Raw genomic sequence first — 24,777 nt, 5'->3', positions numbered from 1 at the left:
AGGGCAAGCAACAAAAAAGATTTGGAAATATTGATCCGGGAATTATCGTGTCCATAGAGATGGTGAGAATGCCATTCAACAGTTTCTACGATTTCGAACTTTGGATTGAATGAGCAAAGTATAAGAACGGAAAAGTAAAATATATGAACAAAAAAGAATTCATTCTTCGGAAAGATAAGACTTATCAAGCTTTGCATATGATCTACTTCTCACAAACTTAAACTTATCGACCAGTTATACTCAACCTACGGTACTCGTTTATGTTATCACGTATCTCTCACATAAGTGTCCATCTCTGGAGCACCTACGAGATTAACTCACAACCAAGGTTATCTCTAACACAAAGTTACGAGAACATCTGTATTCTCACGTCGGTGATCTCTCGCGCGCCGCTCAAACACGAAAGCAGTAAGAACGGATACCCACAGCGATTGTTAGCTTTAAATCTATCTCTAGAGTTCAGAAACTAACAGATAATCATCCTAGATAAGGATTCAAGAAGTTTATCTCTAAAGCAACCCAAATCCCGAGCACAAAGCAAAAATCTAAGACAACAATCAACATAGATTTGTAAAGCAAGTTTTATATAATGCCATGATCAACAAATATACATGAGTTCAAAGTAAAATCATATACAAAACCCAACCAAAGAGAAATACACAAAGAAGAAGAGAAATGAACCGAAAATCTCCCGATTTGTCAGCTCCGTTCGACGCTCAATCCACCCTCAATCATCCAAATGCAACCTCCGAAGTTGTTTTCTAAGCTAATTTATCCAAAAACTGAAGGTTGATGGAGTTGGGAACAAATACCCCAAAAACATAACCTAAAAATGTGATTTTTACCCCTATTTAACGAGCTACTATCTGTCATGGTCGCTCAGCGAGAATACTCCCGCTTAGCGGATGACAACAAAAGTGAAATCTTGTTTTCGCCATAAGTTGAGAACCGTAACTCCGAATTACGTCTGGTTCGAAGCGTTGGAAAGCTTATTCAATGCTCTATGCAATAATGAATGAATGGAAACCAAAATGATGATTTTGGTCATCCTTATTTTCAGCCTATGGAAGTCCGCTTGACGGTGGCTAAGCGGGCTTGCACCAAAACTGCGAAATCGAAGTCGTGCCTTTGACACTTTATTCCTCAAGGCTCCAATATGCATAACTACCTACAAAACACAGGATAACTATCAAATGGTATAAAAGTATATGAAAATACAACTATTCACAAAGTATACGCATTTATACACAAAACGGGAAATTATTCAAACGGTATTAACAAAAGTATCGACAAGTGTCACTATTTACATACACAAAATAAGCACATTTTGGCATTTATCATTAGGTTTTATTATAAATAGCATACTAGTCTCTCATCATTGCAACTCTGCAAATCCTGATTTAGGGTGAGAGAGGTTATTTGTTATTCTCGTAATCTTGTTTTCTAAGAGAAAGTAAAAGAATAGCAGTTATAACCAATTCTTGTGCTCTTCTTCTTCTTTGTTCTTTATTCTTCCTTTGCATTATACTTTGTTCTTGGTATTGAATTTACAACACTAACATTAATAATGCCTTCTTATCTTAGTGTACTCGAGAGTTATTCACAGTTCGGCGCGCGCGCACACACACACACACACACACACACTTACACACACACATATATAAACTTATCACCACGGAACTTATCACCACAGTTGGTAATAAAAATCGTTGTGAAAAAATGTACTTATATATATATATATATATATATATATATATATATATATATATATATATATGCGAATAAACTCTCGCTTCTGGACAGTATGGTTGTATCCTTGACAGCAAAACCCTAGCACCCATTTTTTTCTCTTCTTCTTCGTCATTAGTTTTCCTATTTTACAGAATAACCATCAATCTTGTTCTTCATACATGAAAGTATTCTTCTTCTTCCTTATACTCTCGTTTTTGTGTATGTTGTTGTCATGTTTCACATGATTTTCATAAGATTTTTCTCTTCTCCATCGTCATTAGCTTTGTTGTTGTTTTTTGTTGTTGTTGATAAAAGTAGACAAATGTTTGTTGACATGATTTTTTTCAAATTCGTCTTCACCACCTTAATAAAGCGCATGCGTGGCTATCGTGCATATGGTTTGCGTAACTATGAAAAAAAAAGTATGAAGTTATTGTGGAAACTTCATCCACCTTATATTTCTTTTTCATAGTTTCACAAACTAGATGAACTTCATAATTTATTCTAGTTCCACGATCATTTTCAATAAAAGGTGTGTTAGTGTTTTGTTTCTAAAACAAGATGAACTTCATAATTTATTCTAGTTCCACGATCATTTTCAATAAAAGATGTGTTAGTGTTTTGTTTCTAAAACAAGATGAACTTCATAATGTAATATATCTTGTGATGTTGTATGTTGTTAGTGTTTTGTTTCTAAAATGTATTTTTTTTATGTTGTTGCTGAAGGACAGAAAAACACTTAGAAAGGGGGGGGGGGGTTTGAATAAGTGTAGCTTTAAAAACTTGACAGATAAAAATAAATTGCACAGTTATTTTTATCCTGGTTCGTTGTTAACTAAACTACTCCAGTCCACCCCCGCAGAGATGATTTACCTCAACTGAGGATTTAATCCACTAATCGCACGGATTACAATGGTTCTCCACTTAGTCAGCAACTAAGTCTTCCAGAGTCTTCTGATCACACACTGATCACTCCAGGAACAACTGCTTAGATACCCTCTAAGACTTTCTAGAGTATTCTGATCCACACGATCACTCTAGTTACAACCTGCTTAGATAACCTCTAAGACTTCCTAGAGTATTCTGATCCACACGATCACTCTAGTTCCTTACAACTTAATGTAATCAATTCTAAGAGTATTACAATTGCTTCTTAAAAGCTATAATCACAAACTGTGATATTTCTCTTAACGTTTAAGCTTAATCTCACTAATATATTACAACAGCAATGTAGTGAGCTTTGATGAAGATGAAGATTCTGAGCTTTGAATAGAACAGAGTTTCAGCAAGTTAATATGAGTTGTTTTGTTCAGAATCGTTAACCTTGCTTCTCATCAGAACTTCATATTTATAGGCGTTGGAGAAGATGACCGTTGAGTGCATTTAATGCTTTGCGTGTTCCGTACAACATCGCATTTAATGTTATACGCTTTTGTCAACTACCTCGAGCCTTGTTCACGCTGTGTCTACTGACGTTGCCTATAATAGCTTTTAACGTTCCTTTTGTCAGTCAGCGTAGCTTGCCACTTGTACTTCCTTCTGATCTGATGTTTGTGAATACAACGTTTGAATATCATCAGAGTCAAACAGCTTGGTGCAAAGCATCTTCTGATCTTCTGACCTTGAAGTGCTTCTGTGCGTGATACCATCAGAACTTCAGTGCTTCTGATCTCATGTTCTTCTGATGCTTCCATAGACCCATGTTCTGATTCTGCTTCGACCATCTTCTGATGTCTTGCCAGACCATGTTCTGATGTTGCATGCTGAACCCTTTGAGACAAAGCTTCTGAGCGCTGAATTATGCATACTCTTTATATATTTCCTGAAAAGGAAATTGCATTGGATTAGAGTACCATATTATCTTAAGCAAAATTCATATTATTGTTATCATCAAAACTCAGATAATTGATCAGAACAAATCTTGTTCTAACAATCTCCCCCTTTTTGATGATGACAAAAACATATATAAATGATATGAATTTGCGATCAAAAAGAGCAGACGGCAAAAGACAAATTACACAGCTATAGCATAAGCATATGAATATGTCTCCCCCTGAGATTAACAATCTCCCCCTGAGATAAATAATCTCCCCCTGAAATAAATACTCGAAGAACTTTAATAAAAGACTTCCCTGATTATTTCGGTAGAGACGATCACATAAGCTTCTGTCTTCAGAGAATTCATAGCTTCTGACTTCTGCTTCCATTGGACAGCTTCAGAACTAGAATTTCTTTAGATCCCTAGAACACTCACAGCTTCTGATTCCTGCTTCCATCTAGGACAGCTTCAGAACTTGAATTTCTTTGATCTTCAGAACATTCACAGCTTCTGATTTCTGCTTCCATTTAGGACAGCTTCAGAACTTGAATTTCTTTGATCTTCAGAACATTCACAGCTTCTGATTTCTGCTTCCATTTAGGACAGCTTCAGAACTTGAGTTTTCTGGATCTTTAGAACATTCACAGCTTCTGATTTCTGCTTCCCTCGGATAGCTTCAGAGCTTTGAATTTCTACCAACATCACTTCATGCTAGATTTGTATCAGAACATTGTTGAATGTACCAGAGCATCATCAGAGCATCTCTACATCCTGAAATGTTACAGAACAAAAAACTAAACGACAAAAGTCAGCATGAACGAGTCAGAACATAAAATGTATATTAGAACACATGATATGTATCAGAGTCATATAGGCTAAAATAATGTTATCAGAGCAAATAGAATTTTGTCAGAGCAAATAGACAAATATGGATCAAATTCTATTATCAGTGCTTCTGATTTCTGAAGCTTGACAGCACTCAGCTTGCTTCAGTTTCCATGAGCTTATTCTTTTTACAGAATAACACTTCTTATGGTTTTGCTTCTTGTGTTTGCTTTGAAGATTCTCTTCACTATTTTATACCTGCAAAACACTTAAACCATATAGAACTTGCAGTTCTTGTTAGAAAATGTGTGGGAGCTTTACCCAGCAACTGATAGATTAATCAAATCATTTATCACATATTTCTCCCCCTTTTTGTCATATCATCAAAAAACAGAAAAGATTCAGAGACAAACAAAACGAAACACACGGAGGAAGAAGATGATTTCATTGAAGTTCAAAACAGCAGGTACAGAAGTACATGAAGATAAGTAAGATCAGATGCACAAAGACAGATGCAACGAAAAGAAAGAAACAACACAGACTCAATCTAAGATGGCCCTAGCCTTGACAAGATCTTGGCCAGCATCTCTTGAACCTCATTGTTGTGTCCATCTTGCCTCACCATGAAAGCTCTATACTCAGCATTGAGTGAGCTTTGCTCATCCTGTCTCTTCTGAATTTCTTCCAGAGTCCTTGCAAGACGAGAAGATTCATCAGAAGAAGCTTCACCGCTTTCAACCACAGGAATAACAACTTGATCTGTAGCTTCCATGGATGGATCATTTGCAGGGATTTCCTCAACAGGATCTGATTCAGCAACATGATCTTCAGCATCTGCTTCTTGCATAGAAGCATCTCCATATTCTGCAGCAGGAATTTCCGAGTCTCCATTCTCAAGTGCCTAAAGAATGGCAGCTAGATTCCTGGGAGCAGAAGGACCTTCAACTTCTGGTGGGTCAACAACTTCTGGAATGACCAAGCTTGGGTCTTTCTCAGAAGGGTTTTCCCTCAGATAGTCAAAGAGAGTCTTGAAGTCTCCGAGCAGAACAGGATAATCAGGAATAAAGATAACAATATCCCTGCATGGATTTGCTTCCATTTCAGCAGCCAGTCTTAATTGTTCCATCTCATCCAAGAAGGGCTTCTCTTCCAGCAGATGTCTTCCTTTGAGACTAGCAAACCAGAAGTCTTCATAATTCCTCAGAATTCCACGAGGTCGTGGGGCAGCAGCCACAAGTCTTTTCTGTACTCCCACTGCTTCTTCTTGAAACACCTTGCGAAATCTTTTCCAGATATTTCTTGTAGAAACATCATTCAGACCATTTAGGAAGGCTTCCTTCAGAAGGTCTAAGCCATTGATTACTTCATATCTGAAAAGTTCCAGGTAGGTAGAAGGTTCAGGTTTATGCGGATTGAGGGTGAATTTGTAGTTCGGGTAGAGAGGACAAAAAGGTTTTGATTTTCTGGTAGGTAAGGGATTGGATACAGAAGGTAGAGGTGCGGTGGATGAGGAGGAGGGAATAGCTGAGAGAATGATTGATGAGGATGGATTATTTGTAAAGGGAATTGGTGAGAAAGTCTTATCAGAAGGAGTTGGGGGAAGAATATTTAGAGGAGTGGGATTTAGAATGGGAGAGGAGGAGGTTGATGGAGAAAGATTTGGTAAGGTGAAGTTTATTTTTGGTTCAGATGGAGGTGATTGGAAGGATGGTTTAGGGACAGAGGGAGGTGGAGTAAAAACCTGCCTGGAGATTTGCACAGAAGAAGAAGATCTGGTTCTGCGAAAGGAATCTCTAATCCTTTTCTCTCTTCGTTCTTCAGAGTCCACCTTGTCAGGATCAAAGGTGACTCTCAACTTCTTGGCTTTCTTAGCCTCATCTTCTCGGGCTTTTCTTTTAATCCTAGCCTTTTGTTCCTTCTGATCCTTCTTCAAAAGGTCAGCCTTGGACGGAAGTACTCTGCCACGGATCCAAGCAGGATCAATATCTGATTGCTTCCTAACACAATCTTCCAGGTAAGACTTGACAACCTGATGCAGTTCTTCTTGAAACAAGGAGGCAAAACCTTCAACAGCAACTCTTCTTGAGAGAATGTCAGGAAAGCTTGGGCACACAGAAGGTACATTTTGAATGAGTTCTAATCTGAACAAATCCACACCGTTAAAAATGGGACCTTGAACTACTCCAAGCAAATGGGATGCATTGAGTTTTCTGATGGAGTCCAGCACTTTGCTTTCAGTAAGAATGTCTGAAATCATTCTTCCAAACGGAATAGTCGTTCTTGAAAGATGAGGGTACTTCGCCCTTTCCTCTTCTCTCGACTCAAAGATTGAAGTCTTCAGATTCTCAAACAGAATGTGAGAAATGTTGATCTCAGTCTTTTTGCCAATGCAGAAAAGAGTGTGCTTGTGATCTGGACTGATGTAAGAAGAGGAGAGCATCCTTTTTCTGTGGTGAAGAGAACCCAGAATAATCTCAGCCCATACTCTATAAAATGGCCTCAAGGTGCCTGTGTTATTCGAGTCAATCCCAGAAGACTGAGAGATTTGTTTTTCAACTATCGACCAATCAACAGATGCATGTCGAAAACCAGACCAACCTTCTTCATCATTCAGATTGTATAGCTTCCTGATCAGTTTTTCAGAGATAACTACTTCATGCCCTAGCACGAATGAAATGATGGCCGTTGGGGTAACCGTTGCATGTACCCAGAAATCCTTCACAAGATCAGGATAAATTGGACCAACCAATCTATTAAGGTACTTGGACCATCCTTGCTCAAGGATTCTTGCATCACACTTAAAGCCATTCGCTTTAAGATTGTTTAAGTCCACAGCAGTTTCACATAAAACCTCCAAGTCCTTCGTGGGTATCAAGCAAGTTTTCAAAGGAGCATATTCATAATTTCGTAGAAGGATTTGTGAAGAGGTACGTCTTTCTTTTGAGGAAGATGAACAAGAGGAAGAGTTCATGATGATTATGTCGTAAGATTAGAACAACAGCTAGGGTTTGAAAAAGAAAAACAGATGCAGCGAAAGAAAATGTACAACAAAATAGAGAGGAGGAGAAAAGAATGAAGTTGAAGCGGGCTATTTAAAAGATTTGAGAATAATTTAAATCATTTTGCATTAAATGAGAAATGACATTAGGAGAGATAGCATGGTAAATGAAATGATTTAATACAGTTACCTAGGTCGGCGTCTTTTCAACTGCACGCTTCGTACTGACCGTAGAGACACGTGTTCATCATTAGATAATGGATGACAGGTGTGAAATATTCAATAGGCTTTACGCCTTCTGATTTCGATCACTGCTTCAGAATTGATCAAATTTCTCTTCTGGAAACACTCCTTCTGAGGTGTGCTGATGTAAATCTGAATGATCTTCTGATCCATTACTTCTGATATACACAGCTTCTGGAGATTCACTTCTTTGTTATGCAGCTTCTGATAAGATAAAACTGTATCTGCAGAAATTCTTAAGCTGCTTTGTTTCATCAGAAACAAGCTTATCATCAAACCAGATATTTATTGATTCGTCCACAATCAATGTTTCAATATTGTATATTTTGTAGCACTTAGAGCATTCAGAATAATCAAGAAGGAAACATTTTTGTGCTTTAGAAACAAACAAAACAAATGGTTTCAAGACTAATAAACTTTCTTTTCTGATCTCCTACGAACATAGTTTCTTCAACAGATTTAAGTACCAGAACTTGGAAGACAGTCCTTTTTCCCTTCAAGTGTTGAGACCAACTTGAGTCCAGGTGACATGACATGTTGACTTTTATCTTCTTTGTCGCCAAGAGAATCTGCAAAAGAAATAGTCTTTTTCTTTGGTACCCACATCTTCTTGGGTCCTTTCTTGTTAGATTTTCTCAAGTTCTGATTGAACTTGGGTTTAACATTGTAAGCAATAGGAGGAACAGCATGATAATTTTTAATGTGAGTTTCATGATATTTCCTAGGTTGTGTCACATGCTTTTTGGTGTGTGTTATGTGAAAACTTTGAGCATGTGAAGTGTGCCTAATATCATGGGAGTGGCCATACTTGAACTGATCATACAATGGCTTGTATGTGAATTTCATTTCATCAACAGGTTCAAGTTTGTATGGGGTTTCACCCTCAAAACCAATGCCAACTCTTTTGTTTCCAGACACAGCATATATCATAGAAGCTAGCTGACTTCTGCCAATACTTCTAGATAAGAACTTCCTGAAACTTAAATCATATTCTTTCAGACTATGGTTTAGACTAGGAGTGGATTTTTCTGAATCAGAAGGAGATCCAACATTATTGGATAATTTTAAAAGTTTTTCTTTTAATTCAGAATTCTCCAACTCAAGCTTCTTTGTTTCAAATTCAAATAGCTTTTTCAGCTCTTTGTATTTGAGACTAATCTGAGACTTGAATTCCAGAAGTTCAGTTAGACCGGAAACTAACTCATCTCTAGTAAGTTCAGAAGATACCTCTTCAGAATCTGATTCTGATGTAGATTCTGATCCGTCATCTTCTGTCGCCATCAGCGCACAGTTAGCCTGCTCATCTTCAGAGTCTGAATCATCTTCTGACTCATCCCAGGTTGCCATAAGACCTTTCTTCTTATGAAACTTCTTCTTGGGATTTTCCTTCTGAAGTTTTGGACATTCATTCTTGAAGTGTCCAGGCTCATTGCATTCATAGCACATGACCTTCTTCTTGTCAAATCTTCTGTCATCAGAAGATTCTCCACGTTCAAATTTCTTTGAACTTCTGACGCCTCTGAACTTCCTTTGCTTGTTCTTCCAGAGTTGATTTAGCCTTCTGGAGATCAAGGACATTTCATCTTCTTCTTCAGATTCTGATTCTTCAGGATCTTCTTCTCTAGCCTGAAAAGCGTTAGTGCATTTCTTGATATTGGATTTTAATGCAATAGACTTACCTTTCTTTTGAGGCTCATTTGCGTCCAGCTCTATTTCATGGCTTCTCAAGGCACTGATAAGCTCTTCCAGAGAAACTTCATTCAGATTCTTTGCAATCTTGAATGCAGTCACCATAGGACCCCATCTTCTGGGTAAGCTTCTGATGATCTTCTTTACGTGATCAGCCTTGGTGTATCCCTTGTCAAGAACTCTCAATCCAGCAGTAAGAGTTTGAAATCTTGAAAACATCTTTTCAATGTCTTCATCATCCTCCATCTTGAAGGCTTCATACTTCTGGATTAAAGCGAGAGCTTTAGTCTCCTTGACTTGAGCATTTCCTTCATGAGTCATTTTCAAGGACTCATATATGTCATAGGCCGTTTCCCTGTTAGATATCTTCTCATACTCAGCATGAGAGATAGCATTCAGCAAAACAGTTCTGCATTTATGATGATTCCTGAAAAGCTTCTTCTGATCATCACTCATTTCTTGCCTTGTCAGCTTTACGCCACTGGCATTTACTGGATGTTTGTAACCATCCATCAGAAGATCCCATAGATCACCATCTAGACCAAGAAAGTAACTTTCCAGTTTATCTTTCCAGTATTCAAAGTTTTCACCATCAAATACCGGCGGTCTAGTATAACCATTGTTACCGTTGTGTTGCTCAGCAGAGCCAGATGTAGATGTAGGTGTAGACTTTGCAGTTTCATCAGCCATCTTTTACTGAAGCGTTTTTCTCTTCCTGAATCTTTTCTAAACACGGTTAAGTGCTTGCACCTTAGAACCGGCGCTCTGATGCCAATTGAAGGACAGAAAAACACTTAGAAAGGGGGGGGGGGGTTTGAATAAGTGTAGCTTTAAAAACTTGACAGATAAAAATAAATTGCACAGTTATTTTTATCCTGGTTCGTTGTTAACTAAACTACTCCAGTCCACCCCCGCAGAGATGATTTACCTCAACTGAGGATTTAATCCACTAATCGCACGGATTACAATGGTTCTCCACTTAGTCAGCAACTAAGTCTTCCAGAGTCTTCTGATCACACACTGATCACTCCAGGAACAACTGCTTAGATACCCTCTAAGACTTTCTAGAGTATTCTGATCCACACGATCACTCTAGTTACAACCTGCTTAGATAACCTCTAAGACTTCCTAGAGTATTCTGATCCACACGATCACTCTAGTTCCTTACAACTTAATGTAATCAATTCTAAGAGTATTACAATTGCTTCTTAAAAGCTATAATCACAAACTGTGATATTTCTCTTAACGTTTAAGCTTAATCTCACTAATATATTACAACAGCAATGTAGTGAGCTTTGATGAAGATGAAGATTCTGAGCTTTGAATAGAACAGAGTTTCAGCAAGTTAATATGAGTTGTTTTGTTCAGAATCGTTAACCTTGCTTCTCATCAGAACTTCATATTTATAGGCGTTGGAGAAGATGACCGTTGAGTGCATTTAATGCTTTGCGTGTTCCGTACAGCATCGCATTTAATGTTATACGCTTTTGTCAACTACCTCGAGCCTTGTTCACGCTGTGTCTACTGACGTTGCCTATAATAGCTTTTAACGTTCCTTTTGTCAGTCAGCGTAGCTTGCCACTTGTACTTCCTTCTGATCTGATGTTTGTGAATACAACGTTTGAATATCATCAGAGTCAAACAGCTTGGTGCAAAGCATCTTCTGATCTTCTGACCTTGAAGTGCTTCTGTGCGTGATACCATCAGAACTTCAGTGCTTCTGATCTCATGTTCTTCTGATGCTTCCATAGACCCATGTTCTGATTCTGCTTCGACCATCTTCTGATGTCTTGCCAGACCATGTTCTGATGTTGCATGCTGAACCCTTTGAGACAAAGCTTCTGAGCGCTGAATTATGCATACTCTTTATATATTTCCTGAAAAGGAAATTGCATTGGATTAGAGTACCATATTATCTTAAGCAAAATTCATATTATTGTTATCATCAAAACTCAGATAATTGATCAGAACAAATCTTGTTCTAACAGTTGCATGTATTTGTTGCGTTGTTGTATGTTGTTGTTGTTGACAAATATTCTAAAATCAAGAATAAGACATTGCTAAGTCACAAGAAAGAGGCTTCTTATGACTTACCAATGTTTTGTTCTTTAAATTCTTATATAGGTTGACAGTGGAAGAAGTATAGTTTATCATATGCTATGTAGATTGTTTGTTTCATTAATCTTTCCCTGAAAATACATTCATTTGAATTGACATAGAAATTTATAATTTAAAAATTAAGTTGTATTTAAAAACCAACTTATAAAAATTAATGTTCTCCGAATTGCATGTGTCTCATCATTTATTTCACGATCTTTAGCATTTAGAATGTGATTCAATGACCTAGTTATCATCATAACAATCACGATGATAAGCAACGACAATGAGGTAGACCCAGCCAATAAATTGATGTTGTTCAAATTAAACTAGAATCGAAGGAATCGATGCAATACGGAAAACAGTGGTTTGTTTAAGCTGGTATTCAAGAATAGTTTAATTTTCAAATTATATACTTCTTCATCAGTTACGTAGTATATAATAAACTATGGGTACTTACCACAACGGTTATCTAATGCAACCGTGATGAATTATAATTTGTGTTCTAAAATGTCGCTGCTAAGAATCGAACCTGTGACCATTAAGTCTATCACAACTGTTGGATTAACTATCCGTTGTGATATCGCGCGCGCTTTTTAGAATACAACAACAGAACCGTGATTGTAAGTAACACATTTACGACAACACTCTACATAACAACGCATTGACCCGTGTGATTATAAGTACTTTCCAACTGTTATTAGATGGGTTTTACGCAGTAGAGGAGATTCCAAGTAAGTGGAATGCATCAAGTTTGAGACACTACTTTAGTTAAAGGAAAATTCACCTAGCAAGTTCAATGAATACATTCTTGTTTGAGACACTACTTTAGTTAAAGGAAAATTCACCTAGCAAGTTCAATGAATACATTCTTTTTCATTCATTCTATATTCAATTCACATTTGTGTTCATGTATAGTTTAGTTTTCAGCTATGAAGGTATTCTTAGCATAGTTTCTAATATTTCTTATAATTAATACTTTCCATATAAAATGTACAGGACGGATACGTTTTTTTCTCTTTTTCACATAAGTCTCCTCTAGCACTTAGAGCTTAGAAAAGAATACTGTAAACTCAACAATATACAATTCTCAATAAAAGGGTTGAAAAGAATGAATTTGCTTTAATAAAGAATATCATTTATCATCATGAGACTTGTTAAAATTCCTGTGGAGAATTGTCATCAAGGGAACAAAATTTAATACTAGTATACTTCAAAAATAACCAAAACAATTTATAAACAATGATGATGCCAATGGTTGAGGTTGTGATCATCAACTCTCTCTTATTGTTGAAAGATCTTCAAAGACTGTTTTCATGTCAGGCCTTTCAGATGCTGGAAGAATGCATCTTAGAGCCACTTTTAGCATTTCATCAAGAATCATAGATGATCCTTCTGCAAGGGACTTATCAATGCATTGGTTAGACCGATCTCGTTCGACTAAGAACCTCACCCATTCGGTAAGTTCAACCACGCCAGGAATCCCCGACACGATTTCTCCTGATTTTCTTCCTGTTAGGAGCTCTAACAAGACGACTCCGAATGCGTAGACGTCACTCTTTAAGGACGGGCTTGGTTTGGTTGATCTAGCGAACTCGGGCGGACGGTAACCAAGCGCACCTGCATTCAGAACTTGCTCGGAAGTACCAGCTGCGGTGAGTATTCGATGCAGGGTGTAGTCAGTGAGCAAGGCATTTCTGTTTGGAGTTTCTAGTAGAATGTTTGTGGATTTGAGATTGCCATGAGGTATGGCTTTCTCGGTGTGTAAGTAAAGTAGACACCGCGCCACTTCTACGGCCACCCTGAGCCTTTCGTCAAGAGACAAAGGATTGAGATTTCTTCTATCAGCCTCTGTAAAAAAAAAATCGAAAGAATCCGTGAATTTGAACTGTCCAATATACAAGTTAATAAGGCCTAAAAATTCGAAATATGAAGCCATAATCTTACCATGCAAATAAATGTCCAAAGAATGTGCATTCATGAAATTTGATATAATCAGTCTCTCATGCTCCTTTGGCCCGAGGTAGCAACCGAGAAAAGAAACCAAACTCGGATGCTTGATTGTCCCGAGTTTCTTGATTTCTCTAGCCATCTCCTTTTTGCCTTTGGTTATTCCTTCTCTTAACCATTTGACAGCCAAAACATGACCAGATTCAAGTGTAGCTTTGTAGAGTGTTCCATGACAACTCCTACCGATAACTTCAGCCGGAGCACACGAAAGTTCTTCTGCAGTTAACATCAACGATCCATCGAATAGATGTAAGTCCCCGACCAGTTTATCCGGTGATGATACATTGAGCGAACTAGGATTCTCAAACTGACGGCTTGTAGAAGGTGAAGGATTTGAAGCAGATAAAATAGACACTGGCGAAGACATTCCTTCCTCATTCTTAGGCTTCTTTACAGTTGGATGAATGTTTTCGGTATCATCACTCTGAGAATGCGGCAAAGATTCCAAATTTCTTCTCTTTGATGGAGAAGTACTCTCTGGGACAATGTCACTTGCGGTCGCGTCTTGTTTAGAAGCCATTTCTTTTTTCCGACGAATCCTATAAAAAATCGTTGCAGCCATAATAGCCATCACAAAAGCACCAGTAACTAAACATGTAATCAAGACACTCCTAGTGAAAACCTTCTTATGTGACCTCAAACCTAAGATGGAATTTGAACTATCTTTTGGCGATAACGGAGAATTCGGAAATATCAGCATAGGATTTCCTGGACGAAATGCTGATTCAGGAAACTGCGATAATTTATCAGGTACAACACCAGAAAAATTATTCAATGACGCATTGAATCCTCTTAAGTCATCTGGAAGATCATTAGGAATAGCACCTTCCAATTTGTTGTTACATATGTTAAGATATTCTAAATTATGAAGCTCCTTAATTTTCGGAGAAAGAATGCCATTCAAGTTATTGTTCGAAAGATCAAGCGACGTCAGACTAAATTTTTCGGAAGAAACCAATGGACTATTTGGAAGTTGAAGAGGAATCGGTCCAGAAAAGTTGTTGTTTGAGAGATTAAGAGTAGTCAATTTCGTCGAGGCGAAAAGGTTCGGTAGGAGGGATCCAGAAAGCCGATTGAGACTCAGATCAATCTCTTTTAGTTCTGGAAATGTTCCTAATACTGGTGGCAGAAAACCTTCCAATGAGTTATTGGATACCTTAAGTGAAGTTAACCTTAAAAACTGAGAAGTTTCATTTGGAAGTGTTCCGGATAACGAGTTTGAACTTAGTTGAATAACTTCTACATAGTTTCCCCAATACTTGATCCTTGACAAATTACCTGAAAACATGTTGTTGCTCAAATCGACGACGGCACAGTGTCCTACTTTGAAAGGTAATGAGCCTGATAATTTGTTTGAAGATAGGTTAAGCTTCCTTAGAGTCAATGAAGTAATGCTTCCAATGGAACCTGCAAGGAAAATTCTACATTTGTAAGGTAAGAGAAAAGTATGTATCAATGAAGCACGAAGCACGGACACTCGAAACACGATACCAACACTGACATGTTGATACCAGTAATAATTTGAAAAAATGATTAAATTAAACGTAATCACAAGTGTCGATGTCGGTTTCAGACTCTGACACGCGTAGAATACAATTTACACAGAAAACACAGAAATGAGGTACCTTCAAGCTTGTTTTGACTAAGATCCAGTTCAGACAACATCATTGAACTTTCCTTCAACAAAGTTTCTGGCAATGAACCTGTCAACTGATTACATTCGAGCCGAAGAATCCTTAGCGACACAACAAATGCGAAGGAAGGTATATTACCAACTATCTGGTTATTACTAGCATCAAACACCTCTAAATTATCAAGATACGGCATACCATCATGAGCAAACAGTTCACCCGTCAACGAATTATGGCTCGCATTTAAATACTGAATCGAGAATAGAAACGAAACATCTCCAAGTCCTAAATCCAATGCACCAGAAAACCTGTTGTTGCTCAAGTCAACATGTAACACACTTCCCATCTGATCAAATACATGTATAACATCACCCGAAAAGTTATTACTGCGAATATCTAAATACTTCAACTCCTCAAGTTTGTGAAACACGTTCGGGATAACGCCGCTAAATCCATTCGAAGAGAGATTCAGATACACTAAACTACGCGACTCGACTAATATAGAAGGTAACGAGCCGGTGAACTTGTTGAGAGACAAATTGAGAAACTTAAGCGACTTCATCGGACGGATTCGTGACATACTTCCAGTGAAACTATTGTTTACAACTGTCAAATTACAAAGCATGGGAAGAGTACTAACCGCAACGAAATTAAACTCGCCAACCAAACCGGCATTGTCAAGAGAGATAGATATAACATTTCCTTCAATACATAATACTCCATGCCAGTTTTGAGGACATCCATTAGAGTCTAATGACTTGGAATCCCAAGAATTAAGAACTAATCCAAAAGGGTCAGTTTGAATACCCTTCTTGAGTTCAAGAAGTGCATCAGTATCTGAATTTCCCAATACAATTTTCACCATCAACAACAGCATCAACCAGATAATAGCCTGCATTCCTTTCCTAGTTTTTCCTAATCCAAACATCATCAACAACAACAATGATAGAAACATCAATTTTTTTTTCCATAATTACAAATCTCTAACTAAAAAAAAAAAGAAAAAAAAATACAAATAAATAAATAAATAACTCCATAGCAATTGCCAATTTCATAGCTCAAAATATACTAATTTTCTTTACATGATAAAAATTAAACAAGAAACTAGCTATATAAAAAAAATAACAGCACATTGTTACCTGTTAATTGGCTAGCATTAGAGATGAAAGATGAATGATTATAATATAGAAGTTAGTTAGGTGAAGTGATGAACGAAGGTAGAAGTAGAAGTAGAAGGGTACTACTACACTACTGGTTGGAAACCATAAGTAAGAAGCATGGCAGGTAGGTAGGGTGGTGTTTTGTTTTTTAATACTAGTGTTATATTTTACTACATGTTATTGGTACAAATATTTATTATTATTATATCTTTGGATCCATTTTTGAGAACGACAAACATTGATTAAGACGTATCAAATTGGTATTAACTTTTTGGTTATTTTGGAAATGGATTTTATTTTACTTTCAGTTGAAATTTTGTCTGATTGTTTTTAAACTTGAAGTCTTGTGTGACCACATATGAAACCAGATTTATAAAAGGTTTTTGTTTGACAAGTCCAAATCTACAGTTTTGGAGTGAAATCTCATAGAATGCAAGAAAGACTAGGCATACACGTGTCTAAAGTCTAAACATACTATAACCGTTGTTTTGACATAGCTGTAATTTTTTAATTAAATTTTTTTAAAATAATCACATTTTCAAAAAAATTATTAAACTAATCACTTTTATATAAAAATTTCGGGATAGAAAATACGTTACTCTGTGTAACACGTGCATTCTTTTTTAAGAAGAGGTGTCACACTACATGGCGCATATTCCTCCGTCAAGCCAATATCCATGCAGTGTGGCGTATGCACTTAAATTTTAAGTGTAGTAACTATTTTGTGCAGCTATTCAATTATTTTTAGTATATATTTTAATATTTAGGCTCAAATTGAGTTATATCATATTTTTTGTAAAGTAAATTCAAGAAACCAAACATCATTTCAGAATATAAACAAATACTTCTTCTGTTCATTTTTAAGTAGTATTATATCTAATTATTATTATAGATAGATATAAAAAATTAAATTAACTATTAAAAAATTAAGAATATTATAGGGAAAAACATAATTATTGTTTAAAATATAACAACAATCATTAATTATAAAAATAACAACTAAAAAGAAACGGAGGGATTACTATCCACTCATAAAAAAAAATGACAAATATTGGATATAAAAAATTATTTATAAAAAATAAAACATGCTTCAAACATTCTAAAGTCAATTGGGTACATGTATTCCAAACCCAACAATATGACAACCATTATCAATGCAATTCAATTGATATGAATTTTACCAAACCAAACTCAAAACAATGACTTAGAAGGTAGTAAGATTGTCAAATCCTACATAAGCCTTTCACACTAGGCTCATTATGCCCAACGTAGGATTCTAAGTTGTGTTCATAAAGCCCTTCTTGCACATTTAAATCAGTAAATGATCCCCATGAACAATTGGTATCCCTCAAAACTGTTGAGAATCAAGTGTGAGTGTGGATAATAGTCCCACATTGGAAATGTGTGTGGTGACTTGAGCATATATAAGTGGGAGAACCCACTCCCCTATCACCTTAAAGTTTTAGGTGGAGAAGTGGTGTCTCTCCCACAAAGGTGTGTTGCTCAAATGAATGTCCCGAAAATTATCAATGCTCCCGAATTCGACCCTCCCCCGACGTTGCGCCAACAATGGTATGGGACCGGCTAAAACTTGTAGTTGAAAGTCAACGGATACATGTAGTTGAAGTCAACGGATACAAGTGTATGTGGAAGAGGAGCTTCCACATGAGGGGGAGCATTGTGTAAGACTCACACTTGAGGGGGAGTGTTGAGAATCAAGTGTGAGTGTGGATAATAGTCCCACATTGGAAATGTGTGTGGTGACTTGAGCATATATAAGTGGGAGAACCCACTCACCTATCACCTTAAGGTTTTAGGTGGAGAAGTGGTGTCTCTCCCACAAAGGTGTGTTCCTCAAAGGAATGTCCCGAAAATTATCAATGCTCCCGAACTCGACCCTCCCCCGACGTTGCGCCAACAAAAACTCCCTTCTCCCCCTTAATAACTTTAGATGGCATGGCAGACTCTTAATTTGTATAGAAAAAACTTAGTAGCTCATATGATACTAATTTCATACTCAATTCACTTTTAGAAAAAAAATCATAAAAACTGTTTCTTTTTACCTCATAGCTGTACTCACATTAAAACAAAAAAAGTAAATAATAAAAAAAACTGTGCCTCGTTGAGTTCCACCTTTGACTTTGGAATTTGTTTACATATCTTCTTTCTTTCTTTTTAACCACTTCTTTTGGCAAACTTTTGAACCACCTTTAATCAATGGATTCCACTGCAAAAGCGCGTAGTGACACATTTTTTGAAGTATGCATCATTCATTTTGAGATTCGGATTTTGTAATTTTAACACAAAAAATGCAACGGTGATTTTAGGATCTGTTTGATTGATATGCAAGATAAGATATAGAAATAAAATGTAATAAAAATATATTAAGAATAAAATATGATAATTGTAACAGATTAGCAAGCCTAAAAAAAATATTAACTACAGAGTTGTTTCGAGTCATGTGTTGCCAGTTCTTGATTGATTAGTTCTTCTTCAATCGATTGGCTTAATACTTCAATCAATTGGATGACTTAGAAAAGTTTTGTCAATCGATTGAAACAATGTACCAATCGGTTGGTTGGTTCAAAACTAGTTTGGAAAAGGCTTTGATTTTTTTAATCAGTTGGCTTGACTTAAAAAATAATTTTAACGATAAAACATTTGAAAATATATTTTAGGTGTGTGTCTGTATGTGTGAGTTACCTTAGTACTTCTATAATACTTATTTACTTTTACAATACTCAGGTCACTCTGACAAATAAACAGACACAACTTGATGAACTTTTAGACTTTATCAGAGACTTCAAGATTTTTTTGCTAGGTATTGAGAACTTTGATCTTGAGTCTCTTTTTATTGATGAGACATGAGATATTTTGATAAGAACATTATTATCAAGGTTGAAAGCTATTGTCATTGACTTTAAATATTATTATCGTCATCAAAATTTCGGATGGATCATCTGCAAGATTTTCACCTTTATATTTACAAACACATAGATTCATAATTATTGGTTCAATCAAATGGGTCAAAGGATTGGAAATTTTACCTTAGAAAGAATAGAAAGTAAATATGTTGTATTTTTCTATTAGGCATAGATTGAAAATTCTCTAAGGAGCATATCTATGTAGTTCCTTAGATGATTTTCATTATATTTAGATCCTTGTACAAGTCTTCACCAATACCACAACCTTCTAACACATATCTAAACACCAAATCTTTTGGTGGACTTTGAATCACACCAACTCAAAGAACCTTTTTCACAATCACCAAATATTATGATGATCTTCACCAAACAAAAAAGTACACCACTTTCTATTTACAAACGTTTTTCAGCAACGCACAATGATGAAAAAGCAATACACACACTTTCTAAATAATTTGTTGAAGAATTTGTTGATGGCTTGAATTCTAATTTCACATTTGATAAACGAATTTCCCTTTTTAATATCACAATTTAAAATAATACCGCTCATATTCTATTTTAAAATTTTATGATGTTTGAAAAATATGTATGGTTTCAAAACTTGAAAGTATAATGATAAACATTTTAAAAGAATTTAAGATCCTCTATGAATATATGTATGAATTTGAAATAGTTTCATAAAGTCTTGCATTGATTTTCAAACATGTTGTTTTATGAAAAGGTGACATTTTTTAACTCGTAATCGATTATGAGCAAAGTTGTAATCTTCGTAACATTCATAAAATTCAAAGTTTAAAAACTCGTAATCCATTACGACTTAGCTGTAATTAATTACCACTGAACTAGAAGTGAAAAATATGACATTTTGTGGCTAGACTTCACTTGTTATAATGCATTATGTTTAAGAGGATTATAGATAAACTTTAATAGAAATTTTTTAGCATCCAAAGTAATATAATATGAATTGCAATGTATACGTTAATCATGATCAATTACCTCAAATTTTCATCGGATTTTCAAAGCTCAAACTTCTTGCTTTAACTCCATCACTTTTCTGTGTTCATTTATGAGTTCTGCATCACAATATTTTCCTATTTCTTAGATGTGACAGTCAAATCCGTTTGGAGTACTTAGAGAGCAAACACCTTAGGATCCTTCATTTTTCTATGTTGTACAGGTGATGAAGATCATTGCATGAGTAATTTCATCTGGGCGAATCCTATAGCAGGGAATGATCACTCTAACTGTAGTTAACTTGTTAATTGATCATCTTTGACAGGTAAGCCGGCATATTACAACTTGACATTCCAGTGAGAACAGCCTTCGATGGAGATGTTTATTCTGCGACGGTCCGATTGCAGACATGTTCACCAAAATCGAAATCGAGTAAGATAACAGCACCAACAGTACTGCTCGTGGAAGATAAGTTATTTTCGCACGTTGCATCAGTTGATCATGAGTAACCAAGTCCAAAACTATTCTGCATTTCATTGTGTTGCATCAGTTGATCATAAGTAATCAAAACTATTTTAACATTTCATTATATGTGGCATGTTCTGATACTTATTGATATCTACTATGTCTATGTGACATTGTCTTAAATGATAACAAAATTCCAAACTTATAAAACCTCAACTACCTGAATGCTACAAATAATTAAGTAATATCAAAATGTGTACCATTTTGAAAACATTAGCATGCTAGAATAAAAGAAAAATAAAAAGAACAATATTTTGATATTCTTGTATTAGGTTGTAACAGTCCATGTGTTCCAACTCTAGATCAGGGTAAAGTACACTACAGCCATCTTAAACTTCCAATATCTCCAGCCGGTTTGGTTCAATTTCAAGAGATTATGATATTCAAACCGGTTAAAATATATGAATTTGTATAGATTGGATTGACACGTTGTTACGATAAAGCTCAAACGAAATAAATAGAGAAAAAGATTGATTTAGGTTGAAATGTGCAGAAATATTTATAAAAGAAATACTTATAATTGTAAATGTCACAGTTGTGCTATAATTTATGTCAACTAATTTTTCATAATATTATAAAATCTCTAATTTTTTTTATATATGTTGTAAATATTACAAATGACGTATTATTTTTTTATTAAAGTTGAATCTTTTATACTAGTTTTCAAGATAATGACAATGTAAATCATACGAATTAATTATGATTGATTTGGGTAGACAGACTCTTACATAGAATTTTCGAAATTCATTGTTTGAATAAATTAACATAAAGTTTTATTGGCTTAGTTTGATTTTTGCTGGAATTACAAAATATCCAATCCAAACACCATAAATTAATCTGAATTTCGATTTAATTTAAATTTATTTGAACTAATGAACACCTATATATGCGACATACTTTGAGAACTTAGAGAGGATTTTCTAAAATATCTATTTCAACAATACTTCGCGTACTTGGCTCTTTGAGCATCGGTACTTACCCAAAGGATTCAAAAGAAAATAATTGGTGGTTGATTCAATTTTTTAAAATGACCTTTGTATTAGTACTACTTTGCTATGTCAAAAATCTGGCAGAATATTTTGATTTTATTTTTTCTAAATTCTGATATAGAATAGCTTAAAGATTTATTGAAGAATTGGATTTGCTTCAAGTGTGATGGAAACTAAGAAAATCGCCATATATTCACGACAGATGGGAGCTATCGCACAAAAAAAATCAAAAATAATGAGTCACCATAAAAGGATGGAATATATCTGCATCCATCAGGTATAAGTTGGAACTCTATGGAAAACATTGTGTAAAAGATTTCCAAAATATAGAAGTTATGTGTTAATACATAATATTTGGTCACAAAAAAAAAATCTGGTTCGAACCTTAAAAAAAGAGAATTTCTACTACACCACCCTTTATGAGCTCTTATACTTTCCTACCTATGAATATATTTAAAGATTAATCTAAAATTTGATTTTATTCTTTTTACTATAATTTTGCTAATATGACGGAATTGTCATACTAAATTAAACTAAAATAAAACAAAAAAGAGGATTTGGTAATTGGTAGTTTCCATTGAAAGTCTCTTTAAGTTGTTCTCTTGTTATTAGAAGTGAAGTTTATAGATATGACGTTTACATAATTTGAAGGAACATTCATTTGACAAAGATTTGGACGCAAACCTTAATAAATTTGTCTTGAAATTGTAATTTCAATGACAGACAATTATTGTTTAAGGGAAAATGGTAGGGGTGTTCGCGGGTCAGTTTATTTCGATTTTGAGAAAATTGAATGTTTAAATCGATAAAAAATATATGGATTGGATTTGCTCTTTTTTACGATAAAATCCAAACCGAACAAAACCGAAAAACAACTAGTTGATTTGGTTTGGATTGATCGGATACATTAGAAACTAATATGCAAAAATATCTATTTTACACCAATTAATTTTTAATTTCATAATAATATAAAATTCCTAATTTCTTTTTCATATAGGCTATGAATGTCACAAGTGGCATTTTATTTTTTATTCTTAAAGTGAAATATCTTATACTAATTTTCATGATAATTATCATTTAAATAATATGAATTAATATGGTTGCTTCGGGTAGACAAACTCACGAGTAGAATTTTGAAAATCTGTTGCCTGAATCAATCAACATCGAGTTTCATTGGTTTGGTTTGGTTTTTGCCCAAACTAAAAAAATGTCCGACCCAAACACCTTGATTTAGTTTGAATTTCGATTTTGTTTAGATTTGTCCGAACCAATGAACACCCCTAAAAAATTGTTTATATAATTCTTTGTAGAGAGATAATTTAGAAAAGATTATGTGTGGAAATATGCACATATTCTCATTTTTATCACAAATGATTCCAAACTATCAATTAAATCTATTAGTATTATTTTTTGGACTCATCGGCGAGAGATTGAATTGAGTCAAGTGGCATAATACTTGGGACCACCACACTAGTCCATGTGGCACTTTATCCTCTTTTGTCCTTTTGTTGAGTTTAATGTTTCAAGGTCTTTATAAATTCTCTTAAAGTTAGTGCCACTTTCTATGTGGGACTATTTGCAATACATTTATTGTCATTAACTCAATGGCCCATATTAGAACATAACCATGGCATTAATTGTTCATTAATTTCCAATAATTCTCCACTTGTTCTAATAATGACAAATCTAATTCCATAAAATAAGGTATAAAGAGTGTTAGTACAATTAGGTACCTTTCAATTTAAAACTTAACCTTAGTGAGAACAACACAAACCTTAGTGGTAACAAAGCTTTAAAACCATTAATTCTTAAAGCTTGAAGTTAATGTTCTGTTAACATAAGATTGGGTTGTCGTCGTTGTTGGAACTCTTATTCAACGAGTTTCAACTCCATACCTCTCGAGGTTGTTTTTACTAAGTCTCTTGCCAGTGGCTTAGTAAATGGTTCTTCCAAATTATAGATTGTTTGTATCTAGGTGAGTGAAATGATTTCATCCTTAATTAGTTTTCTCATGAACGAATGTCTAAGCCATATATGTCTAGACTTTCCATTATACACTTTGATGAATGCTCTAGCTAAAGTGGATTGGTTATCACAATGAATCATCACCTTTGAAACGTTGTCTTTAGTCAATGAAACATCAAACAGAATGTCCCTCAACCATTCCACTTCTTGACCAGCGAAAGCAAGAGCCGCAAACTCTGATTCCATGGTTAAAAGAGTAATGTATGTTTGTTTCTTGATCTTCCAAGAAATTACTCCTCCAACAAGTGTAAATATCCACCCAGTTGTAGATTTGTTCAATATTAGATATCCAACTCGCATCGGTATATCCTTCTAGTATGGCATAGAACCTACTATAATGAAAGCCAAGATTTTTGGTTTTTAGTAGATAGCCAAAAATCCTTGTGATTGTCTTCCAATGTTCATTATTTGGATTAATAGTAAATCTACTTATTTTACTAACTCCAAAAGATATGTCGGGTCTGGTACATCGCATTAAATACATAAAACACCTTATTGCACTTGCATAATCCAAATGAGCCACTGCTCTTCCATTGTTCTTTTGAAGTTTGAGGACATGATCAAATGAAGTGTTTACTTCTTTAAAGTTTAGGTGTTTGAACTTATCAAGTATTTTCTCAATGTAATGTGTTTGACTAAGTTCATAACCCCCATTATTTCGCTTTACTTTGATCCTTAAAATTGTGTTAATAAGTCCAAGATCTTTCATCTTGAAAGTGGAAGTTAGAAACCTCTATATCTCTAAAATTCTATTAAAATCATTGTTAATTATTAACATGTAATCAACATAGAGACAAAGAAATATTAAAATGTTTTTGTACACCTTTGTGTATAGACACTTCTCACAACAATTAGAAATGAATCCATCTGAAAGTATGTCAAAAATTTTGATGTCATTGTTTTGGTGCTTATTTCAAGCCATATAAAGCTTACACACCTTTTGTTCATTTCCAAAAAGCATGTAGCCTTCTGTTTGTTTCATGTAGATTTCCACATCGAGATCTCCATTTAGGAATCTTATTTTAACATTCATTTGATGAACTATAAAGTCGTTCAAGGAGGCCAAGACAAACAACAATCTAATTATGGTAGTCCTTGCCACTGGTGCATATGTGTTGAAGTAACCTATGCCTTTCTTTTATCTAAATTATTTTGCT

General features: G+C 35.1%; 1 protein-coding gene across 2 annotated transcripts; it reads right to left on the bottom strand.

Annotated features, from left to right (window-relative positions):
* Nucleotides 1–12,509: 12,509 nt before the first annotated feature.
* On the bottom strand, nt 12,510–21,046 carry LOC131615956 (probable inactive receptor kinase At5g10020). 2 transcript variants are annotated; one of them, XM_058887155.1, is made up of 4 exons: nt 20,124–21,046; nt 15,038–15,958; nt 13,350–14,819; nt 12,510–13,253 (listed from the first exon to the last, which is right to left on the bottom strand). In XM_058887155.1, the coding sequence occupies exons 2-4, from the start codon at nt 15,939–15,941 to the stop codon at nt 12,676–12,678; spliced, it is 2,952 nt and encodes a 983-aa protein (XP_058743138.1). In that variant the 5' UTR covers nt 15,942–15,958; nt 20,124–21,046; the 3' UTR covers nt 12,510–12,675. The 2 variants fall into 2 exon arrangements, with proteins under 2 accessions (XP_058743138.1, XP_058743137.1); XM_058887154.1 differs by lacking the exon at nt 20,124–21,046 and adding an exon at nt 16,183–17,028.
* Between the last annotated feature and the right edge of the window lie 3,731 nt (nt 21,047–24,777).

This window comes from Vicia villosa, linkage group LG7 (assembly GCF_029867415.1).
Source record: "Vicia villosa cultivar HV-30 ecotype Madison, WI linkage group LG7, Vvil1.0, whole genome shotgun sequence".
Classification (NCBI taxonomy): domain Eukaryota; kingdom Viridiplantae; phylum Streptophyta; class Magnoliopsida; order Fabales; family Fabaceae; genus Vicia; species Vicia villosa.
This window is presented reverse-complemented; position numbering and strand designations above follow the sequence as displayed.